Source organism: Taudactylus pleione, unplaced genomic scaffold (genome assembly GCF_031769625.1).
Source record: "Taudactylus pleione unplaced genomic scaffold, aTauple2 ptg000179l, whole genome shotgun sequence".
NCBI lineage: Eukaryota > Metazoa > Chordata > Amphibia > Anura > Myobatrachidae > Taudactylus > Taudactylus pleione.
Window position 1 is genome coordinate 3,577,009 of NW_028284581.1, and position 21,734 is coordinate 3,598,742.

Genomic DNA, 21,734 nt, shown 5'->3' on the forward strand with positions numbered 1-21,734 from the left:
AGAGAGAGGAAGAGGGGGGGGGGGGAGAGAGAGAGGAAGAGGGGGGGGAGAGAGAGAGGAAGAGGGGGGGGGAGAGAGAGAGGAAGAGGGGGGGGAGAGAGAGAGGAAGAGGGGGGGGAGAGAGAGAGGAAGAGGGGGGGGAGAGAGAGAGGAAGAGGGGGGGGAGAGAGAGAGGAAGAGGGGGGGGAGAGAGAGAGGAAGAGGGGGGGGAGAGAGAGAGGAAGAGGGGGGGGAGAGAGAGAGGAAGAGGGGGGGGAGAGAGAGAGGAAGAGGGGGGGGAGAGAGAGAGAGAGGGGGGGGAGAGAGAGAGGAAGAGGGGGGGAGAGAGAGAGGAAGAGGGGGGGGGGGAGAGAGAGAGGAAGAGGGGGGGGGGGGAGAGAGAGAGGAAGAGGGGGGGGGAGGAGAGAGAGAGGAAGAGGGGGGGGGGGGGAGAGAGAGAGGAAGAGGGGGGGGGAGAGAGAGAGGAAGAGGGGGGGGGAGAGAGAGAGGAAGAGGGGGGGGAGAGAGAGAGGAAGAGGGGGGGGGAGAGAGAGAGGAAGAGGGGGGGGGAGAGAGAGAGGAAGAGGGGGGGGAGAGAGAGGAAGAGGGGGGGGGAGAGAGAGAGGAAGAGGGAGGGGGGGAGAGAGAGGAAGAGGGGGGGGGGAGAGAGAGAGGAAGAGGGGGGGGGAGAGAGAGAGGAAGAGGGGGGGGAGAGAGAGAGGAAGAGGGGGGGGAGAGAGAGAGGAAGGGGGGGGGAGAGAGAGAGGAAGAGGGGGGGGGAGAGAGAGAGGAAGAGGGGGGGGGAGGGAAGAGAGAGAGGAAGAGGGGGGGGAGAGAGAGAGGAAGAGGGGGGGAGAGAGAGAGGAAGAGGGGGGGGGAGAGAGAGAGGAAGAGGGGGGGGAGAGAGAGAGGAAGAGGGGGGGAGAGAGAGGAAGAGGGGGGGGAGAGAGAGAGGAAGAGGGGGGGGAGAGAGAGAGGAAGAGGGGGGGAGAGAGAGAGGAAGAGGGGGGAGAGAGAGAGGAAGAGGGGGGGAGAGAGAGAGGAAGAGGGGGGGGGGGAGAGCGAGGAAGAGGGGGGGGGGGGAGAGCGAGGAAGAGGGGGGGAGAGCGAGGAGAGAGGGGGGGAGAGAGAGGAAGAGGGGGGGGGGGGGAGAGAAGTCTTCACGGATCTCACTGATATGTGAAAACTTCTATATACCTCGGACCTTTTAATGCTAGTCGCCAGTAATTGCGCTGAGCGAAAAAAATTGTGGGTCCCAGGGACCCTTCACTTTGAAAAATTGGGGTCCTACTCCACTGTTTTTGGGTCCCATCACATATTATGGGGGTTGAGGGCAGGAAGCAGTTGGGACAGTGCTGGGGGCAGATAGCAGTTGGGGGAGAGGGGTGGATAGCAGCTTTGGCATTACTGGGGGCAAAGAACAGGTTAGGAGCAGGTAGTACTAAGGGTAGAGAGGGGACAAGGGCAGACAGCTGGGATAGCGTTGGGGGCAAAGGGGAGATTAGGGACAGGCAGTGCTGGGGGTAAGGTGTTTATGCTGTGGAACTGCAAAGTAATTTTCAGTATCCGTCCTGACAGCTGCATACTACCTCTAAGGTAGTTTACAGTAAGGAATATCCAGTAACCCTGCCTATAGTAATGTGTATTTATTATGGAAATAAACACAGTATGGGGGTAACCTATGGCCTGTGGGGCGATTTCAAAGATTGTCTTAGGTTTTGATTAGTATTAGATGGTCACTATGGACCAGGACAGCTGTGTAGTAAGCACTGACTAAGGACAGCTGGCAGCTGGAGAATGGAGTGCTAGCTCTGTAGCTCACAGCAGGTATAGGTTTCTCAGAGGAATGATAGCATCATATTATTGCTCTGAAAAAAATGCTTTATATGAATAATATTGATGCCCTTTGGTGGGATTATTACCCTGCGATAAAATATATCCCATATAATCTTTAATCCTCAGCACAGAATAAGTGCCAAGGGCACGGGACTAATGCCCCCCTACTGCAGTAACCAGAAAGAATCCCCAGGGGACAGCACTGCGCACACTCAGCAATCACTGAGCGCTATCACCTACATACACATGTGGGGGAGGGAGTAGAACACGGGGTGCACCCCCCTCCATCTTACACACCCTGCCTGGAGCCCCATCACCCCTCTTCCATACCCTCGGGGGCACCAGGGCATGCTCCCACGCAATGTAGAGCCACTTCCTGCACACCTATACCAGGACACGTACATACTGCGCAGGTACTGATCGCAAGAGCTGGCACAGGAAGGGATGTACGTGTCCTGTCCCCCGGCTCTCCTCACATGCGCAGCAGCACTTTACTACCAGCATACACACTGTTACTAATGTAACAGTGTGTATGCATCATTACTCACCTGCACCTACAGGATGTGCTGGCAGTCTGCAGGAGGTGGAAGCCAGCAGGGAGGGGGGAGCCACGGAGCAGAGGTTCAGTAGAGAAGAGGCACAGGGAGAGTCCGAGGGAGCGGAAGCTGCAGAAGGCGCCGGCAGACGCGGGGATTCTGGGAGCTGTAGTTCTCACGTCTCCAGCCAGCCAGTCTTTGTCCAGCAGGGGAGGAGACGCTTCCAGCATCAATAGGCTGATGAGAATCTGCCGGCAGCGATTGGTTGAGGAGACGCCGCCGGCGGTGATGATTGGCTGCTGCGGCACTTCACACCGTGGGTCCTGTAGGACCCGCTGAGTTTTAAAAACTGGGTCCCCAACTTCCTGTAGCGCGTAAAAATGCGCTATAGCGCATATTTTGCGAACCCTGAGTCGCATTAAAAAAAGGTCTGAGTTTACATAGGCAAATACTCGCATAGTGTAATATCCTTGAACTCAGAAGTTCGCAGACTATTACATTTGCAAATTGCGGCACCAGCTCGCACTTTCTAAACACAAGGTGCGAGTTAGTGTTTTACTAAAACCTTGCACTCTACTACATCTGGCCCTAGGTCTGTTCATGTTTGCATTCTCAAGTCTTATTAAAGAAGAATTATTTTAATGAGGCTCTTCTAAAGCAGGCATGTCAAACTCAAAATACCAACCGGGACGAATTTTTTCAAGGTCTACGAGCGAGTAGGCGGCAAAAAAAAAAAAAAAAAAAAGGGACTTGTATGCAATTTTGAAAGGTTTATTATTAATAAAATCCAATGCAATGCCCCCTGTAGTAGTGCCCCTTATTCAATTCTACCCTGTATTACAGCCCGTTTTGCAATGCCCCCTGAATTTGTACCCCTTATGCAGTGCCCTAGTAGTACGCAGTATGCAGTGCCCCAGTAATGCCCCTTATGTTGAGCCCTCAGTAACGTCCTTTGTAGTGCCCCTTATGCAGAGCCCCTAGTAATGCCCCTTATGTTGTTGTGCCCCCAGTAATGCCCGTTATGCAGAGCCCCCAGTAATGCCCCTTATTTTGTGCCCCCTCCCAATATAGAACAGACCCCACTTACCTCTATCTTACTTACCTCCCTTCACGCTGGCTGCTGGGCACAGCTCCCGCGTAGACGCCTGCCGCTCACTGGATCTAACTACATCCAGCAGGGCAGGCCGCTCACATGGCGGGTGATGGCATGACGCGAACTGCATCTCTGAGAACGCTGGCCTCTGAAGCGATCAGAGGCTTCTCTGATCGCTTCAGAGACCACCATTCCAACACAAATTATGTGGCCCAGTCACCCCTGCCGGGATCGGATATCGGGAATATATATATATATTGGGGCCCACATGGTTGAGCCACAAATAGCTTCTTTGGGCCGCATGTGGCCCGCGAGTTTGACATTCCTGGTCTAAAGAGTCAATCTGAGATTTCATATATAGCTTATTTGAAGTTCTTTCACTTTGGCGATTTTCATATGTTACCGCACTAGGAGGTGGCCTTGTGCGTGTAAATATATCCATCTACTTCTGTTCCCTACCAAACCATGTTCTCCCTGCGTGTCCTTCTCGCTCCCCCACTGTCTCCATCACTGCTCCCTCACTCTCTCCTGCGCAGCTGGCAGAAGTGGGAGGGCTCAAACCAACCTCTATAGCATTCCAACGTAATGACATTTTTACCAACAGTCCATTTTATTTTACAGCCATCAAAAAAAAAAAAAAAAAAAAAAAATTGAAAACAGTAACCGGTATACACAAGAACTTAAACTGATAGTATGCAATAGTAACCTGATGGGAGTTTTGGCAGAAAGCAGAATACTGGTGGAGACTAGCATCACTCATGAAATTACAATTATTCTCAAGATGTTACCAAAGTCTCTAAACTAGGGATGGCCATCAGTGAGTTAACCTCGACGATAGGAAACCATCAACAGGTCAACCATCGATGGTGTCACCCTTTAATGGTCAGCCCTGCTCTATTACTAACTATAATAAATGATTGGATCACCGCCATCAATGGTAAAACAATAGACCATCGGTGGTTAACCATTGATGGCCATCCCTACTCTGAACCTCAATGAAAATTACATGTTAACCCAAACCTTGCTATTACATTTATTTTGTAGTTGACATAAAATAAAAGATAGGATTCTCATCTTACTATGGAGTAAACAGTCAAACTGGGTAGACGCAAAATTTATTAAGACCCTAATGCTGCCTATCCACTAGACGATACTTTGAATGACTGAACGATAACAATATTGTTCAGTCGTTCACTATATCGTCCAGTAAATGTGCCGTCAACGGCCAGCGATGCGCATGCTCGCTGGTCGACGACGGCGCTCATCGACCGAACCTGCTGTCCAACCTGACGATATCGTCATGTTGTGCAGGTTCAGGGATGAGAGAGGCTGCCGGCACTGAACGATATTGTTAATGATAACGACATTGAGCACGCCAATGCCGGGGATACACTAAACGAGATCGGTATATAGTTTAGTGGATATGTGGCATTAGACTGAGAATTTCAAGAAAAGAAAAAGAAAAGAAAAAACACCCTAGATATGTGGTAATTCTTCAGTAAAAACAAGTCACAGAAAAGTAAAAAATACCAGTTTCTATTTTAGTTGTATAACATTTTTTTACCAACAACTTACATCAGAGAAACATCAAGGAAGCATCAAACACCACAATTTCTAAGGAGGATGTACTTCAAGCTAGTACCATGAATAAAATAAATGGTAGCTCAGTATTTTAGAGTGGTAGTTCACACACCTTTTTTCTCGTCATCATCGTCATCTTCATCCTCTTCCACGTCGTCATTCTCCTCCACCTCATCCTTTTCTCCTTCACTTCCATATTCAGCATCTTCGGTTTCCTTGCCTTCTGTGGACTGCTCAACAATCTCTGGCTCCTCTTTTTCAGGGGTGTCCGATTTAGCAGAAGTCTTTTTCTTCATGTAAAAAAAAATATATAATATATTAATAAATATACATACACACACACACTTTGTGCGCATAACTTAAAATCCTTTACTTAAATGCCATAAGGGAAACAGGCTGTATGCGAAATTTAGGCTGGTGAGTAGGAGTTTGAACACCAAATACTTATTTTTTTCTTTCCCAGCAGCTCAGATTCCCTCTCCCTATACCCTATAGCAGGCAGCCAGTTAAGTTAGCAAGCCAAGGCATGGAGCAAGAAGGATAAGGAAGACTGGCACACACGAACTGGAAGCAGAGCAATGCCCTGAAAGCCAAGTGCGTCAGGGTGGGCACCCTGTGTCCCTATGGAATCGAAGGATTTAATAGGTCAACTGAAATCTCCTTTTCTTCTTGCTCCATAGGGGACACAGGCAGTATGCAGGCAATTTAAGAAACGTTAGGGCAGAAGATCATGTGGCCGCTTTACAAACCTGCTAGGCAGAAGCACGACATGGAGCTGCACAAGTAGTTCCCACCGACTTGGTGGAATGATCGGTCACCGAGGTCGGAAAGTGTGCCACAGAATATGCATGGCGAAGAGTCAAAACAGCCATCTGGCCAAAGTCTGTTTGGTAGCCAGCCAGGCCTGTTTGTGAAAGTCATACAGGACAAAGGGCATTAGTTATCCGGATATCACTTGTCCTATCTACATAATTCCAGAGGGCCCTTACGACATCCAAGGAGGCCTTCTCCGACGAAGAATCCCTAACCTGGAAAGAAGGAACCACGATAGCCTGGTTGATGTGAAACCTGGTTACAACCTTAGGAAGTTAGCCCAATCCGGTAAGGCGAAAATGAAGAAACAGAGCAACAGGACAATACACTCAAATCTGACACCCGCCAGGCAGAGGCCATGGCAATAAGGAAGACAGTCTTCCATGTAAGCCAAAGAATATCCACAGTGTCCAAGGGCTCAAAAGAAGATGCCTGAAGAGTTTTAAGAACCATACAAATTTCAGGGAGCATGGTCCAAATGACAGACTTTGAGAACTCCTTAGCTCTCAGGACGGACGTCTCAAGCTAGATGGGCCAGATTAGAATGGAAGCATGGGCCATCAGACAGAATATCCGGCCTGAGAGCAAGATGCAGTGGAGCATCTATGTAGAGACGACATCGAAGATCCTTATACCAAGCCCTTCATGGCCAAATCGGGAACCACATCAACTTAAGAGATTGGTGGGAAGATGTGCATGAGAGGGAAGGTCCACCAAACCGGTAAGGCGTCCACCAGAAGAGCTCCCGGATCCCTGGTGCATGAGCAGTACCTCGGCAACTTGAGATTGTGCACAGAAGCCATCAAGTTGATATATCCGGCAAACCCCAGCAAAGAACCAGGACCACTGGAATCAAGCAAAGCCTTAAAATGCAACATCTACTGAGACGGAGTCAGGGAGGATTTCTTCCAATTGATGATCCATCCGTGGGACTGGAGAAAGTGAGAGACGAATGCATTTCCTGAGGGCATCCGGTGACTGGGCCAGGAAAAGTAGGTCATTTAGATAAGGCAGGATTTGTATTCTTTTGCACCAAAGCGGAGTCACAACACAAGGAGCCGTGAGAAGTCCAAATGGCAATGCCCAAAACTGGAAAGGCTCCTCCCGGACAGCAAACCTAAGGAAGCGCTGGTGACTGAATTGGATGGGAATAAGCAAATAGGCATCCTGGATTCCCGTTCCTGCAGACATCAAACAAAAACTGGCTGCCTGTGGCTGGGAGCATGGAAGAGTGAGCCTGGGCTACTTGGGAAGAAAAAGTAACCATTTGGTGCCCAGACTCCTACTCACCAGCCTATACTCAGCATACTGGCCTGTGTCCCCTATGGCAGAAGAATAAAAATACAATAAAAGCTTCATGATCCGGCTTTGCCTGGGTTACTGATATGGATCTTCATATAATAAAAGTATATAGTAATTGAGAGAAAAAAAAAAAAAAAAAAAAAAAAGGATCCACGGACGCTGTGATTTTTAAGCCCCCCCCCCCCCCCCAATTTAAAGACTGCCCAAATCCACCAATCTGCACCTATACATTACAGATCATTTTCAGCAAATAACATATCTGACAGTAGTGGAAGGCTCATCATTTTACTAGTATTGGTCCACAAATCGGTTGATTGATCTGTGAAATCCAACCCCATACATTGTGTAAAAAACAATAAAAATCTGCAATCATCTGCAAAACACAAATGCACCAATTGATTGCCCATGTACGGGGGCTTTTAGGTGTACTTTGTAGAGGTAATTGTGTAAAAGCTACGGCTGGAAGTCTGCAGATCACCTAGTTAGAGTAATATTTGATAGGGCTTCATTTGATTTCAGGCTTTGCATCACAAAAACAAAATTTCAGTAAGGGTATGTAGACTTTATATCAACTGTATTTTAAATATTGTGAGTTGTCACAATTCATGTCAAGGGGACACATTCTGTTATCATCCCCTCCTAACCATTACCAATTTAGAAAAATAATGTACATGGAGGTTAGCATATACAGCGGGTAAAATAAGTCTCTTCTTCAGGGTCCACAGGGGGACCTTGGGCTGTAGATGGTGGTTGAGGACCGGGCACCACACAGTAATCGCTTTCAGCTCCCAGGATGCACTGGTTCAACCCCCTATACCCCACCCCCGAGCCACATCAGTTTAGTCGGTGCCCGGCCAGAGTCGGGTCACCATTACGCTAGCCGGCCCCACGGACGGACCCAGACTGCAGCCTGAACACAAGGGGACAGGTAAGGCGGGTCATCTCTTGCGGTGACCCGCAGATTTCAGTCATACCTCCGGTCTCAGGGGACAGACCGGAGGCGCCGAGAGTGAACACAGGCTTTGGCCCGTATTCAATTTGGAGCCAAAAAGCTGGAATCGGCGAATAAGTTTTGCCGATGACGTAATTTCGCCAGGCAGAAAAGTATCACCGTATTCAATTTGAAAGACTTTCCGCCTAGGCAGAAAGTCAATGCAATGTAATAGGTGAAAAAGTTTCGCCTATGAATAGCAGGCGGAAAAAAGTGCAGAATTGGGGTTTTGGGGTGCAACGTTGCGGGAACCCCCGTGCAGCCTTCAGACAGTCCCCCAAAGGTAAACAAATTTTTAACACTTAACACCCCTCAAAAAATAATCACTTTCATTTTGGGGGCAAAAAAAATAAAAATGTTGGGGGACAAAGAAAGTTGAAAACTAGCAAACTACAGTCCAGGGGGGTCCCCAGTATGCCCCAGGTGTTTTTTTTCATTGCAGGTGCTTGAGGCAAGTGGATTTTTTAAACTTAACTTTAGCAACTTTAAAATATGCTGGCTCCCATTTTCAAGTACCCCAAATTTGCTGGGATAAGTTATTTTCTGCAAAAAAAAAAAAAAAAAAAAAAACACCTCCTGAATACTATTCTTCACCACTTGTACAAAAACACTATTTAGCAGCTATTGAGCCAGTTTAAAAAAACCAAAAAACAAATACCTTCAGCAAGCCAAATCGGGGGTAACCATAGCTAACTCCCATGTCAGAGCATCTTTTGGGGGGTGTCAGGCTGATTTCCCCAAATCTGATAGGACTTTCCACTTGTTTCAGTTTCGCCAGGTCCCGTTTTAACGTACTTTCAAATTGAAAACGGGCACACGCGCGATACTTTTCCACAGGCGAAAAGTCCGGAAGCCGAAAAAGTATCACGAGTGCGAATCAAATTGAAAACGGCTCTTTGTCCAAAGTGATCCACTAGAACACCAGGGTACAGATGGAGCGGGAATCCAGCTTCCGGTGGTTAAAGTCAACATGGGGAGGTCAGCTTTCCCCATTAAAGCGGCCCCTCTCCTCAGCTCAGGGTGCCATTCCCGAGGTGTCGCTTCACTGAATTGCCACCTTCAGACCACGCCCGCTCAGGTCTCCGGCGGCCATTTTATCTAGGCTCAGCCACAGCTCCCTCAGGGAAACGCAGAGTCCGGTCCCCCTACATACCTCTCCCTGGAGTCAGGTTATGTAGCGCTATAGCCTACCAGATGTTGAGTCACTGACCACAGAATCAGTGTAGTTGATTGTAGTGCCATTCTGCAATTATACTGTATTCCTACATCGTATGCAACTAGCAAAATTATATATATATATATATATATACATACACACACACATATATACACATATATACACATACACACTTTTTCCCTTTTTTTTTTCCGACTTTGCCCTAACATACAGGTGTATTCAGGGTTTTTCCCAGTACCTCACCACTCTACAATAAATGTATTGGTGAGGGTTGTCACATACAGTTGGTTACTGCACAGTGTCATTTGTGCTGTGCGTTCCTGCAGCTTGTCCAAGCCTAAAGGCCCCCATACATCAGAGATTGCAAATTGCACGATTGCTGCAATCAATCTCTGATGTATGGGGGCCTTAAGACAGGATCAGTATATTGCATTCCTACTTGTATCCTACATACCCAGTGGTTGCATTATACCCAGTGCCATATTGTGTGCTATACTACTCTACAGCTATGTCTAGTAAAGTCAAGAGTAGCTAGCAAGCATCTGCACCCATACTGCTATCATGCAAATGTGCTTCAGGCTTAAGTGAGGAGGATTTGATACAAGATGGGTTATGTGTTATACTCCACCAGGCCCATCAGATCTCCCAGCTCCTGCACAAGAGCCCCCCCGGGCTTCCTTTTCTCAGGTTCTGGTTACTATTGCGGACCACCTAGTTGTACCGACTGCAATTTCCCCTATGGCAGTGGTTCTCAAACTCGGTCCTCAGGACCCCACAGGGGTCACGTTTTCCAGGTTACCCAGCAGGTGCACAGGTGTAGTCATTACTCACTGACATATTTTAAAAGCTCCACAGGTGAAGCTAATTATTTCACTTGTGATTCTGTGAGACCTGGAAAACACGCACTGTTTGGGGTCCTGAAGACAAGAGTTTGAGAACCTGTGCCCTATGGGATTACCACAGCAGGCCATAATTCCCCCTCTGGGGTTGCCACAACAGGTTCAGCCAATACAGGAACCTCCTGTGCCCCCTCCATGGGTAGACGTACTCACTAGCTTGGTACAGAGTCTGGTGGCTACCTCTACGGCCTTTCAAACTATGTTGCAAGGTGAGAAGTCCCTACCCAGTAAGCCTTCTAAGCGTCCTGTATTATCTACACAGTCCACGCAGCTCTCAGATTCTGAAGTGTCATCTGACGAGGCAGAAGATTGCTGATCTGTCTAACACTGACTGCCCTCAGGGAGAGGACGAGAGTCGGTATAAAATTAATATTCCTGCCTTGGCACAAGCCGTTAGATCCATCTTACTAATAGAAGATGACGAGCCAGCCCCTAAATCAAAGCACCCACTGTTTAAACGACAAAGTTGCTTCAGCAGAATTACCTCTATCAGATCAAATAACTGAACACATGGCAGCCGCCTGGTAAGAGGTTTCAGCCCCAAAATACATCCAACTTCCTGTTAGCCATTTCCTGCGGCTCACTGTTCAAACTGGGAGACTCCCCCTGTGGTGGATTCGCATGTTACGCGTTTAAATAAAAGCGATACGTTGCCTATCCCTACAGTATCCTCTTTGAAGGACCCTACGGATAGAAAGGTTGAATCTTGCCTTAAATAGATATACGCTTTCAGGGGCTGTTCACCGTCCGACCATGGCTATTGCATGGGTGGCTAAAGCTATAGAGAGCTGGGCTGACGCACTTGAAGACTCTTTTCCCTTAGACGCTTCTAGGGTTCAGATGTCTTTCGTTGCTCATATACGAGATGCAGCTTCTTATATTGGAGAAGCAACATTGGATGCCAGTCCCCTAACCTCCAGAGTCTCGGCTACAGCAGTGTCTGTCCGCCGTACCCTGTGGCTAAGCTAATGGAAGGCAGACGCTGACTCTAAGAAAGGCCTAAAAATGTTACCCTACAATGGGGAGATCTTGTTTGACCCAGACAAGATTGTAACCACATTGGCAGCATCAAAAACTGCATTTCTGCCTTCAGCAACTACTACCGCAAAGCCTCGGACTACATCTTTTAGGTCCTTTCGTCCTCAAGGAAAACCTAAAGGTCAGTCCTTTCCTAGGCAGTCTGCTTCCACTAGGGCCGCCAAGCCCAGTACCAAGCAGGCCTGTACCACCATACACCATGCTTCAAAATCCGAGGATTAGCCCTCAGCCTGACGGGACAGGCCTCTCTCTGGGGAATCCAAGAGTGGGAGGCAGACTTCTTCAGTTTGTCCAGTGCTGGTGTCAAACCACCACGAATGGTGGTCTCTCATGGGTACGCCCATTCTTTTTTTTCAACGGCCATCCCATCAGTTTTTGTATACAGGCCCTCCTTCAGAGCCAAGCAAGGCCTTACAAATCCAGAAAGCCATACTGTCCTTGCTGCAAGCAGGGGTAATTGTGCCAGTCCTGCTATCTCAGCAGGGGACCGGTTACTATTTTACGCTCTTTCAAAAACCGAATGAGTCTCATCGGCCTATCCTGGAAACACTACGCTTTATCATCTAGCTATGGAGCCTGGGGAATTTATGGTATCTCTGGATATTCAGGACGTGTACCTACATGTACCTATAGCGCCCTCACATCAGCGATATCTCCGGTTTGCTATACTACAGCAACACTTCCAATTTCAGGCTATACCCTTGCGATTGGTCCTACTACCCCTTTCGCCAAATGAAAAAAGGTAATACAGAACAAGCAGACGTAAAGGAAAACTAGCATGTAGCGGCCAACCGGCCTTCAGCTGGCTGCAGGAGGACATTTTTTCAAGTTTTCAGCAGTAGGTTCTGCAGCTTGACAGAAGCATTAAATTATCAGACTGTAGGGGAGAATGATCGAAGACTATACTATTGCCTTAACTATTTTTTTTCTTAAATAGACTTCCAGATTTTAATGAAAAAAAACACATGATAAAAGTATACATATAAAAGTGAGACATTTATAGTAATACTGCCCAGACGTTTTGATCCAACAAAAGAATCAAACCAGAGATTCTAGCCTGCTTGACTTAATCCAGCGGGTCCCTTTTGCCAATATTTTTTTTTTTAAATTTGAATGGTGAAAGGCCTAGGGATGTCAAGCTGGTGTTTAAATCTTCAGAAACTTCAATTATTTGATTTTGGTTATGGTCTTATGAGGTTTCTGCTAGTTCAGGGTTGACTTCTTTTTAGCATGATATGCACCATTTTTTGCCCTGGCTTCAGGTCTTTTTTTTTTTTTTTAAAGCTCATCTGCAGAATAGTTGATCTTTATTAGGCTCTTCTTGATGCTGCGTTTTTTCTTTGAAAATGGATGGCAGCAGTGTCTCTCCGGTTCATATTTTGTAAACAGGTACTTTATTAGTCTGTAAATTTCAAACCCAAGCGCTTAATTAAAAGTTTATTGTCTTCAGCTTCAAAAACTTTGAAAAACTACAAGCCAATTTATTTATATTTTTTTTGTCATGGTGTGACACTTTGTTGAATTGTCAGCCAGTCCAACAGCACATGGATCCAATTACTCTGGATTTGATTCACATTTACGATTTATTCACCTCTATAGATAACATTTTTCTTAGCATAAAAAGGAGTTCCCGTAGGCATTCAATTGCCTGCGCTGTTAAGTCAGACTACAGGATATCTGCTCGCACCCTAAAAGGTCGCACATTAAAGGTCAGACACGTACTAAAGGTCGACATGAAAATTGTTGACGCTTTTTTTTTTAGCCTTAATCTTCACCCTAACCCTCTCTCCTGGTGCCTAACCCTAACCGTAGGAGTAAGTGCCTAACCGTCCAGTAAGTGCCTAAGCCTAATCTTAAATTGTCAACACTATTTTTTTAGTGTCGATTATTTTCATGTCTTATGCTGGCCATACAAGCTACAATTATCTGGGCGATCCGCCTGATATCGGCAGATCGCCCCGATAATTGTAGCGTGTGTGCGGGCGACCGAGGGTTAAATATTGCTTGGTCGGGCACGCAGGATTGTCCAGCATGCCCGTCCGATGCGATATTTACCTGGTAAACTGTCGGCCGCATCGGGCAGTGTATGCCCAGCGTGGCCGATAGACAGACATTTCCTGTGTTCCTTCCTACGGAAGGAACAGGGAAATGTCTCCTCCCCCGGGGCGGAGCGTGAATGTCTGCCGAATACACTGAGAGAAATCTCAGTGTATGCCGGCGACATCTGCGGCTGGGAGGCTGCCAGATAAAATTTCTGTCGGTCTGACAGACATTTTATCTGGCTGTGTATGCCCAGCATAACTTTAGTGTCTGACTTGTCTGTGTCGAACTTTTATCCTTGTCTAACTATTAACTGTCTAACATCTGGTGTCTATCTAGACATTGTCTAACTAATTACTATCCATCTATAGTCCGGAACCCAGCCTATGCGAGGTTGATTTTGACATTTATAAATCGGACAGACTCACCAGGAACTCGCTAGTGCCTGCATCGTTTAAGCGATTACATTTAAAATCTATGGTGGGAAATCAAGTAGCCACGATCATTTTTTGTGCGCCAAGTTTTCGCACAGTTTGTGTGCGAATTTCACTTATTGCGTCTGTGTGTGCACCTTTTTTTTTGCATTATTTAATTCCAAGTGTCACGATACGGCATTCATACGAATATTCTTCCTGGTTTTACCTGCAATAAGTATAGGGGAAAACAAAAATAAAAATATGGGGAAATCTGCCTGTAGCTCTCCAAAAAAGCAGAGTGATATAGGATAACAATATAAAAGTATATTAGTGGCCCTAATAAATGTATTTGGGAATCCTGAATTATGTCAAATGGCTTATGTATATTTTTCAAATGATAGAAAGCAAGTGTTGTTTTTTTTGGATATAGAGATAGATATATATTTTTTCTTTATTTAAATCGGTGGTGCATAAAAATGCCTAGAAGTATGACGAAAAGGGGATGTGTCTTATAGACACGCCCCTTTTCATGACCACGCTCCCTTTTCGGACACGCGCGCATTCGGCACGCGCACATGGTTGCCCTCTCTAGCTCCGGCGCCCTGCTTACCGCCGGAGCTAGAGTGAGCGCTATAATATATATATATATAATATACAGTGCCTTGCAAAAAAGTATTCACCCCCTTTGCATTTTTCAAGTTTTGTTGCCTCACAATCTGGAATTAAAATGAATTGTTTGAAGGTGTGCATCATTTTGTTCACAGAACATGCCTACAACTGAAGTTGTGTTTATTTTATATTGTGAATCAAACAACATTTAGAACAACATAACAGAAAACTTCAGCGTGCATAACTATTCACCCCCCTAAAGTCAGTACTTTGTCGAGCCACCTTTTGCGACAATTACAGCTACAAGTTGTTTTGGATAAGTCTATGAGCTTGCCACATCTTGCCCCTGGGATTTTTTGGCCATTCCTCAAGGCAAAACTGCTCCAGCTCCTTCATGTTGGATGGTTTTCGCTTGTGAACAGCAATCTTCAAGTCTGACCACAGATTCTCAATTGGATTGAGATCTGGGCTTTGACTAGGCCATTCCAACACATTTAAATGTTTCCCCTTAAACCACTCGAGTGTTGCTTTAGCAGTATGCTTCGGGTCATTGTCCTGCTGGAAGGTGAACCTCCGTCCCAGTCTCAAATCACAGGCAGACTGAAACAGGTTTTGATCAAGAATATCCCTGTATTTAGCACCATCCATCTTTCCCTCGACTTGAATCAGTTTCCCAGTCTCTGCTGCTGATAAACATCCCCACAGCATGATGCTGCCACCACCATGTTTCACTGTGGGGATGGTGTTCATGGGGTGATGGGATGTGTTGGGTTTGCGTCAAGACATATCGTTTTCCTTGGTGGCCGAAAAGTAAAATTTTAGTCTCATCTGACCAGAGCAACTTCCTCCATACAGGAGACACCTGGTAGGCCGTTTTAGCTGGGTGCCGCCAAAAGGGCAGTGCACATTCTGCCTTTCTGAAATCGGGCAGGGCGCTAAAGTACAAGTCTGGGCGCCTGCAGCACTCATGCACAATCGGAGCAACAATTGAATAGCTGCGTTGAGCACCCAATATTAACAGGCACCCAAACAAGTGAATGGTCCCCTTTGCGTTTATTTCTTCATTAAATCAAGGTAAGGTGGTTTTTGCCTGGCCTGGCTATAAATGCTGCTAAATAAATTGTTTATTTTTGGTCCCACAGGCTCTCTATAATGGAAAAAAAAAAAAAAAAAAAAAGAAGGACAGCAACAGGTTGACAGATGGAAAGCCCCCTGAAGAATTATGTTGTGCCTGTTCCACCCTTACATTTCTGATCTCCCTGAAGTCACATTAAATTATCAGGTTTGTTTGTTACAGCATTGAACACTTCTTTGCTTCAAATTAAAATCACTGCTTATCTTTTACATCTCATTTAATTAAATATATTGTTTTAACTTATTAGAGCTTTAAAATTAATGTGTGGCACTTCTGAAGGTGGGCTGCATATGGACTTAAGCCGGGTACATACGGAACAATATGCTCTATGAGCGATATCGTTCAGTGTTGTCCCCGAAATTGAGCATAAACACACCGAACGATATTGTTAACGATATCGTTCAGTGACATCACCGGCCGCAGTCCCCAAACATGCAGGGCCTGATGATATTGTCAGGTTGGCCTGCATGTCGGGCTAGCGGGAGCGCGCATCGTTAATGATTTCTTTCATACACACGGAACGATATTGAACAGTATGAACAATAACGTTCACAATATCGAACAGTGGGTCTCATTCCGAGCCGCTCGCGAGCGCAGGGCGCTCGCAAGCGGGTCGATGGTACCCAAATGCGCATGACGGAGGGAGCTTCGTCGTGCGCATGTGCGAGACCCGGCTAGCGACGGGGTAGTCGTCGCTCCGGGTCTCGCACCAAAGGGGGCGTGCTGTCGATTTTGATTGACAGCACGCCCCCTTTGGTGGGCGTGCCGGGAGCGTGGCTGCCAGACGGAGGCGTTCCCACTAGTGATGTCAGTGGGAGTGATTTTGGCTCTGATAGAGCCAAAATCACTCCAGGGCTTGCGGCAGCGAGACCCTACCGCAGGGTCTCCGTCGCAAGCCCGATGGTCGCGATGGTCTTGACCATCGCGACCATCATCATGGAAGCTCGCATAAGCTGTGGGTGGTAACCCACAGCTATGAGAGCGTCCATAAGGCCGCTCCAAGTTGAGGTAGGAGGGCCCTGATTCAGAGCGAGCGCTCTGGTCAGAGCGTCCGGATCTGAATCAGGCCCAGTGTCGTCTACGCATCTTAAGATATGAAGACTGTCTGGCAATTGCATTTGTGGAAATTTTGCAAACAAGCGTCTCTCCAAGAAAAAGAACTTCTGGGTTATTCAATTTAGAAAAGCTGCCTACCATAATAGTTGGAAAAATAGCAACATAACCTGTTGACATCAGGGCTTTGAGCTGGTACACCAAGCCTTTGACTGACTCCTATTATACTAATATCCGACTCCTTCATGAATGGCAAATGTATATTATAAATACAGGTTGAGTCTCCCATATCCAAATATTCCGAAATACGGAATTATTTTGGCATGACAGATAATGAAACCTTTGATTTTTGATGGTTCAATGTACACAAACTTTGTCTAAAACACAAATTAAAAATATTGTACAAAATTACATTCAGGCTGTGAGAATAAGGTGTATATGAAACATAAGTGAATTTCATTTCTGTACATAAACTTTGTTTGAGCCACAAAATGATTGAAAATGCAGGCTGTGTGTATATAAAACAAATGCATTGTGTGTGTATTTTGGGGTCCCATTCCCAAGATATTTCGTTATGGTATGCAAATATTCCAAAATACGGAATATTCCGTTATCCAAAATACCCCTGGTCCCAAGCATTTTGGATATGGGAGACTCAAGCTGTAACAAATTTACGGCCAGCACTTTAGTAGAGGAATGCTGGTTCTCAGGACTAAACACCCAGGTAAAGTCGCGAGAACCAGAATTCTCAGACTTCAGTGTCGGACTAAACGGCACACCAGATTGAATAGCCCTGGGACCGACTTTCAGGCGCTAATCAACTCCCACTGAATTGAATCAGCCCCATTGAGTGTTAACACAAATACATGAGGCTTTTCTAAACTAAATAGACCTTGAATACTAAAAAGGACAAAGGGGCTGATTCAAACAGTGAGTTTTCAGATAAAACACATCAATAAATACGAATTTATACATTTTTCTGTATGTCTGTTGTATTCTGAGTTGGATGGAACATGGCCGGATAGGTCTTTCCGTGTAATTGGGAGTTTCTGGTCATGAACTGGGCGGAGACCAAGTGATCGCATTGTAACCACTGACTTGTGGGAGTGTCATGAGCATGCATCTCTAGCTCTGTGCAAAAAGGGGAAGAGAAGCACGTTTCTCAAGGATCTATTCCTCCTAACAGGGCTGGCGCAGATTCTAATGACGACAGTTGTGGTGGCTAGCCTTAAAATAAACCGGTGGCATGGGTTTCGCTTGCAGGTGAACAGACCCCACAACAGCTGAACAGAATTTATTAGCATAAAGTAGTAAATCTGGCTCCCACAAATACAGCCACTTTGCGGCCGACTCAATCAACCCCAAAATATGCTTCTTATCCCTGGGTAAAAGCACACAAATTGGTTAGAAAAACTAAACTAATATTTCCCAAACATTTGCTCCACATTTTATTATTCCTTTCACAGACTAATGATTACTTTATTATAAATGGGATAATGTACTCCTTACTGTAAGTTTTATGGATGTTACTATTAACCAAGGACTTCTATGACTACACTAAAACATGAGGCTGTAGGGCAAGCTAAAGATGACCAGAGACTGTTCTGGCATAGGTGGTCTTTCATCATCGGTAAGGAATCATTAATGGTCAGTCTATGAGCAGTCAGTGCCCAGGCATTCCCCACTATCACTGATCAGCCACCAATGTTCACAAATCAGTGGCCTCCCATCAATTGTAAAACCACAGAGACAACAACTGTTGCTAACCATCAATGGTCACCCCTAGAACAATACTTTAAAACAGATCCCAAAAATCCAAAGGAGATTTCAAAGATCAAAACATAGACCAAGAGTGCATTTAATAATTCCAAATGAATACTGGAAAAAAAAAAAAATTACTACATCAGGACTCATTTGCATATTTACTAATAATATCACATATATTGCAAAAGGCTAACATATTCAGTTTTCTCACAGAACTTTAAAATGTTAGTTTACAGTACACAATATATTGTGCATTATAGAGTAATAATTTCTATTTTGGGTGCCCAATGGGCAATAGTCAGTTGTTTTGCCAATGGTGCAAATACCAAATAGCACCCATACATGTCATGCCCAAATGAACCGGGATTACATGTAAAGAGGCTAAACCCGTACAAACTAATGGGCATGATGAGTTTGGGCGCCCAAAAGCTGACACTGGTCTGATTTCTGCTCAGCACCTCAGGAGTGTACGAGAAATAATGGACGCCCGTGGCAATTGCACCCAGCGGCACAAATAACTGAATAGCTCCTGTAACTTTAGACTGGAGCTGTCCACGCGACAAAACAGTTGAATTCCTACAGCTTTTTTTCGCCGGTCCCAGTCTGTACCCCTCATCACACAAAAAAAGCAAATTGTCAGGTCAAGCATTTGGACCCAATAATTTGCAAATCAACCTGGGTATTTATCCTGTGTGAAACGGTCAACCCAGGTCGCAATTCCCAGGACTTCGACCCTGGTGAAAACCAGAGTCGAAATCCCATGAATTTGACCCTTCCACACACAAATAAAGGACCTGTGTTGATCCAAAAATGATTTGGTCCAAATGCTTGACCCAGCAATTTGCTTTTCTGTGTAGAAGGTGTTTCAAAATAAGAAGGTATGTTTTCTGTAAATCCATCACAGCTTTCAGTTTGGATAGCAGTTTTTACAGTTATATATTAGATATGGTCCAACAAGTTGGATTCAATTTTACTTGAAGCCACTGGAGAATCAGGTTCCAATTCAGTAAGGATCGCTATTGCGTACGCAGACGGCTGATTATTGCATACTGCACATGCATCAAAGTGCGCAAATGCTTCACTGCGTTCGAACTGTGATCACGCAGAGTGATTGACAGGCAGAGAGTATTTGGGGGTGGGGACAGGTTTGGAGAAACGCAGGTGTGTCAGTGCGTTTGAACACCGTTACAGGGGCGTGCATAAATTAGCCCCTGTAATAGCATACGCAGCTTGAGTGCTTACTGCGTACAGTAAAGTTAGTAATTTATAAGTGAGGTCTAAAGTGCCATAATTGTGCAAGAGGATGTACTTCGATGTTACGGATGGATTGCAAGGTATTACGGATGTGCGAGAAGGGAAAGCACTCGCACGCAGAACTGCATGCTCAATTGCAGCCATGATCCTTGCTGAATCAGGCCCTCAGTGCCTTGGAATTATAGCAAGGCTTCAATCTTTTCCCTAAGGCTGCAAACAGTATTCCCAGTAGCAGTGACAGCTCTCAACAAGAGGCGGGAAGTACAAGTTTATCTTCTTGCTGCACCTGATGCCAAAACACACACATTGTTCAGACAAGAGGACAGCACTATATTAGTCCTCAGGCTTGGGGTGGAATTCAATTGTTTACGCAGTCTGGATCTCCCGTCTAAAGTGACTGGAGATTGCGGGCCAATATTCAATTGCTGCCGTTTTTCGTGCTGATCGCTCCCAAAGTGGTCGGGTTTAGCCGCGTAAAGCAGCTACCCCCAACCAAAGTGCTGGGTGCGACCGCAAAAAGTGATGTTTGGGCGCCCAAACAGGTCACTTTTCTCACATATCAGCTCGCACCCCGCTGGGGCTGCAAGCTGAAATGGAGCGCTGGTAGCTGATCGTGCCCGACAGGAGCAACAATTGAATAGCTCCGTCAGGCGTGAAGGGGGGGGGGGGAGGAGAAACAATTGAATTCCGCCCCTAGGAGTCTAAAAAACAACTATACAGAGCTATTGCTACTCTGAAAGACCAAACATGTTAAATCTCAGATACCCCTTTCTTTGAAAGGGTTTATGGGGTGAAATTTGCAGACTTGTTAAGGGTAGCAATGCAAGATATTTGCAAATAACCACAAAAGATGGGAGGCAAGCCACAGAAATATAGCCACTCCAGCTTAAATGTCATTGACACACCTGCATCTGCATAAGGATGGCAGCATCACTGTAGAGATGGGCATCGATTGTAACAGCCATCTGGTTTATTACAATCGATGACTCGTCCCACTGGTGGTCAGTCCTGCTCTATGGCCACCCCTAAACTGAGGTTAGAAGTTCTTTGCAGTATTTGACTAGACTTAAAAATATATAAATTTCCAAAACATGTAAATTAATGTTTTTGTTTCAGAAAGTGAGAAGCAATAGAACAATAATCAGCTACTGATACACAACATACAAAATGTAACATGAACTATTACCCAGGCAGAGGTAAGGTACATCGTGATGACATGCAGGGATTGCTGCTGGCGGGATCCTGACTCTCACATGCAGCAGAGGAGGAGCTGTGTACGGCAGCGCGGTGCTCATGTCCCGCGGGGGGAACGGAGCTGCTGGGGTGGGAGATGACCCATATACACACACAAACACATACATACACGACGACAATGCTGTGCAGCCACACTTTGGGCACTTACCCTGTGCTCTGCCCGGCGTGACATGGTGTAGCTGGGGAGGTGCGGGCGGGGACGCTGTGCTTGAACTCGGCGGCAATAGACGGCCTATGGGATCCTCTTGCGGCCTCCGCACGGATATGTAAGGGCCGACGGGACGGGGCTCCGTGTAGCGCAGCGCTCTCTCCTACGTTTATTATTTATTTATTTTGTATTTAAAATGGCGGTGTCAGGGCAAAGCGGGAAAGCAGCGACCAACCACAGCAGCAGAGGAGGAGCTGGGGGAGGGCGGGGGCACTTTGTGACTGGTGGAGGAGACCGAGAGACAGATGACATAGGAACATGGCAGTGTCACTGTCACCCCTCCTCGCGTTGTACTGATGTCACGCGTGGGGCAGACACAGCGGCGTCTCTGTGGAGGCGGCGGCGTGGCCAGCCAGGCACACAGGGCAGCAGCAGCAGCAGGGGAGGCATTGGCAGGCGCCGGCAGTGACACCAGGACGGAATACGGATACCAGCAGCAGCAGCTAGTGGCTGTGTCTCCCCTCCATGCTGCTCCTACTCCCAGCAATCATGTCACGTGAACATGAGGGATGTGTGCGCTGTGCGGCGTCTCATTAAAGGATGGGAGATAATAACCTGCCCCGGAAGAAGAGAAGAGTATTATATAATATAATAACACTGTTTTACATGCAAGATCTTCCAAATCTCCGGCCAAGAAAGATGCCTGTTCTGTATTCTTCCCTAACTCCAGGTGACTCAAATAGTTTTATTACAGGAAATCATTGGACAGAAGAACATGTATTATCTGATCTGAATAAAATGAAATTGACCTGAGGT

The 21,734-nt window shown here is 46.3% G+C and overlaps 1 protein-coding gene across 1 annotated transcript in view; it reads right to left on the reverse strand.

The window, feature by feature from the left end:
- Positions 1 to 21,150, reverse strand: part of DEK (DEK proto-oncogene) — a 58,911-nt gene extending 37,761 nt beyond the window's left edge. The window contains exons 1-2 of the mRNA XM_088475847.1: positions 20,919 to 21,150; positions 5,138 to 5,315 (exon numbers count right to left, since the gene is read on the reverse strand). Coding sequence (XP_088331973.1) covers positions 5,138 to 5,315; positions 20,919 to 20,942 — 202 coding nt within the window. The 5' untranslated portion in view covers positions 20,943 to 21,150. The remainder of the gene's footprint in view (positions 1 to 5,137; positions 5,316 to 20,918) is intronic.
- Positions 21,151 to 21,734: the final 584 nt, after the last annotated feature.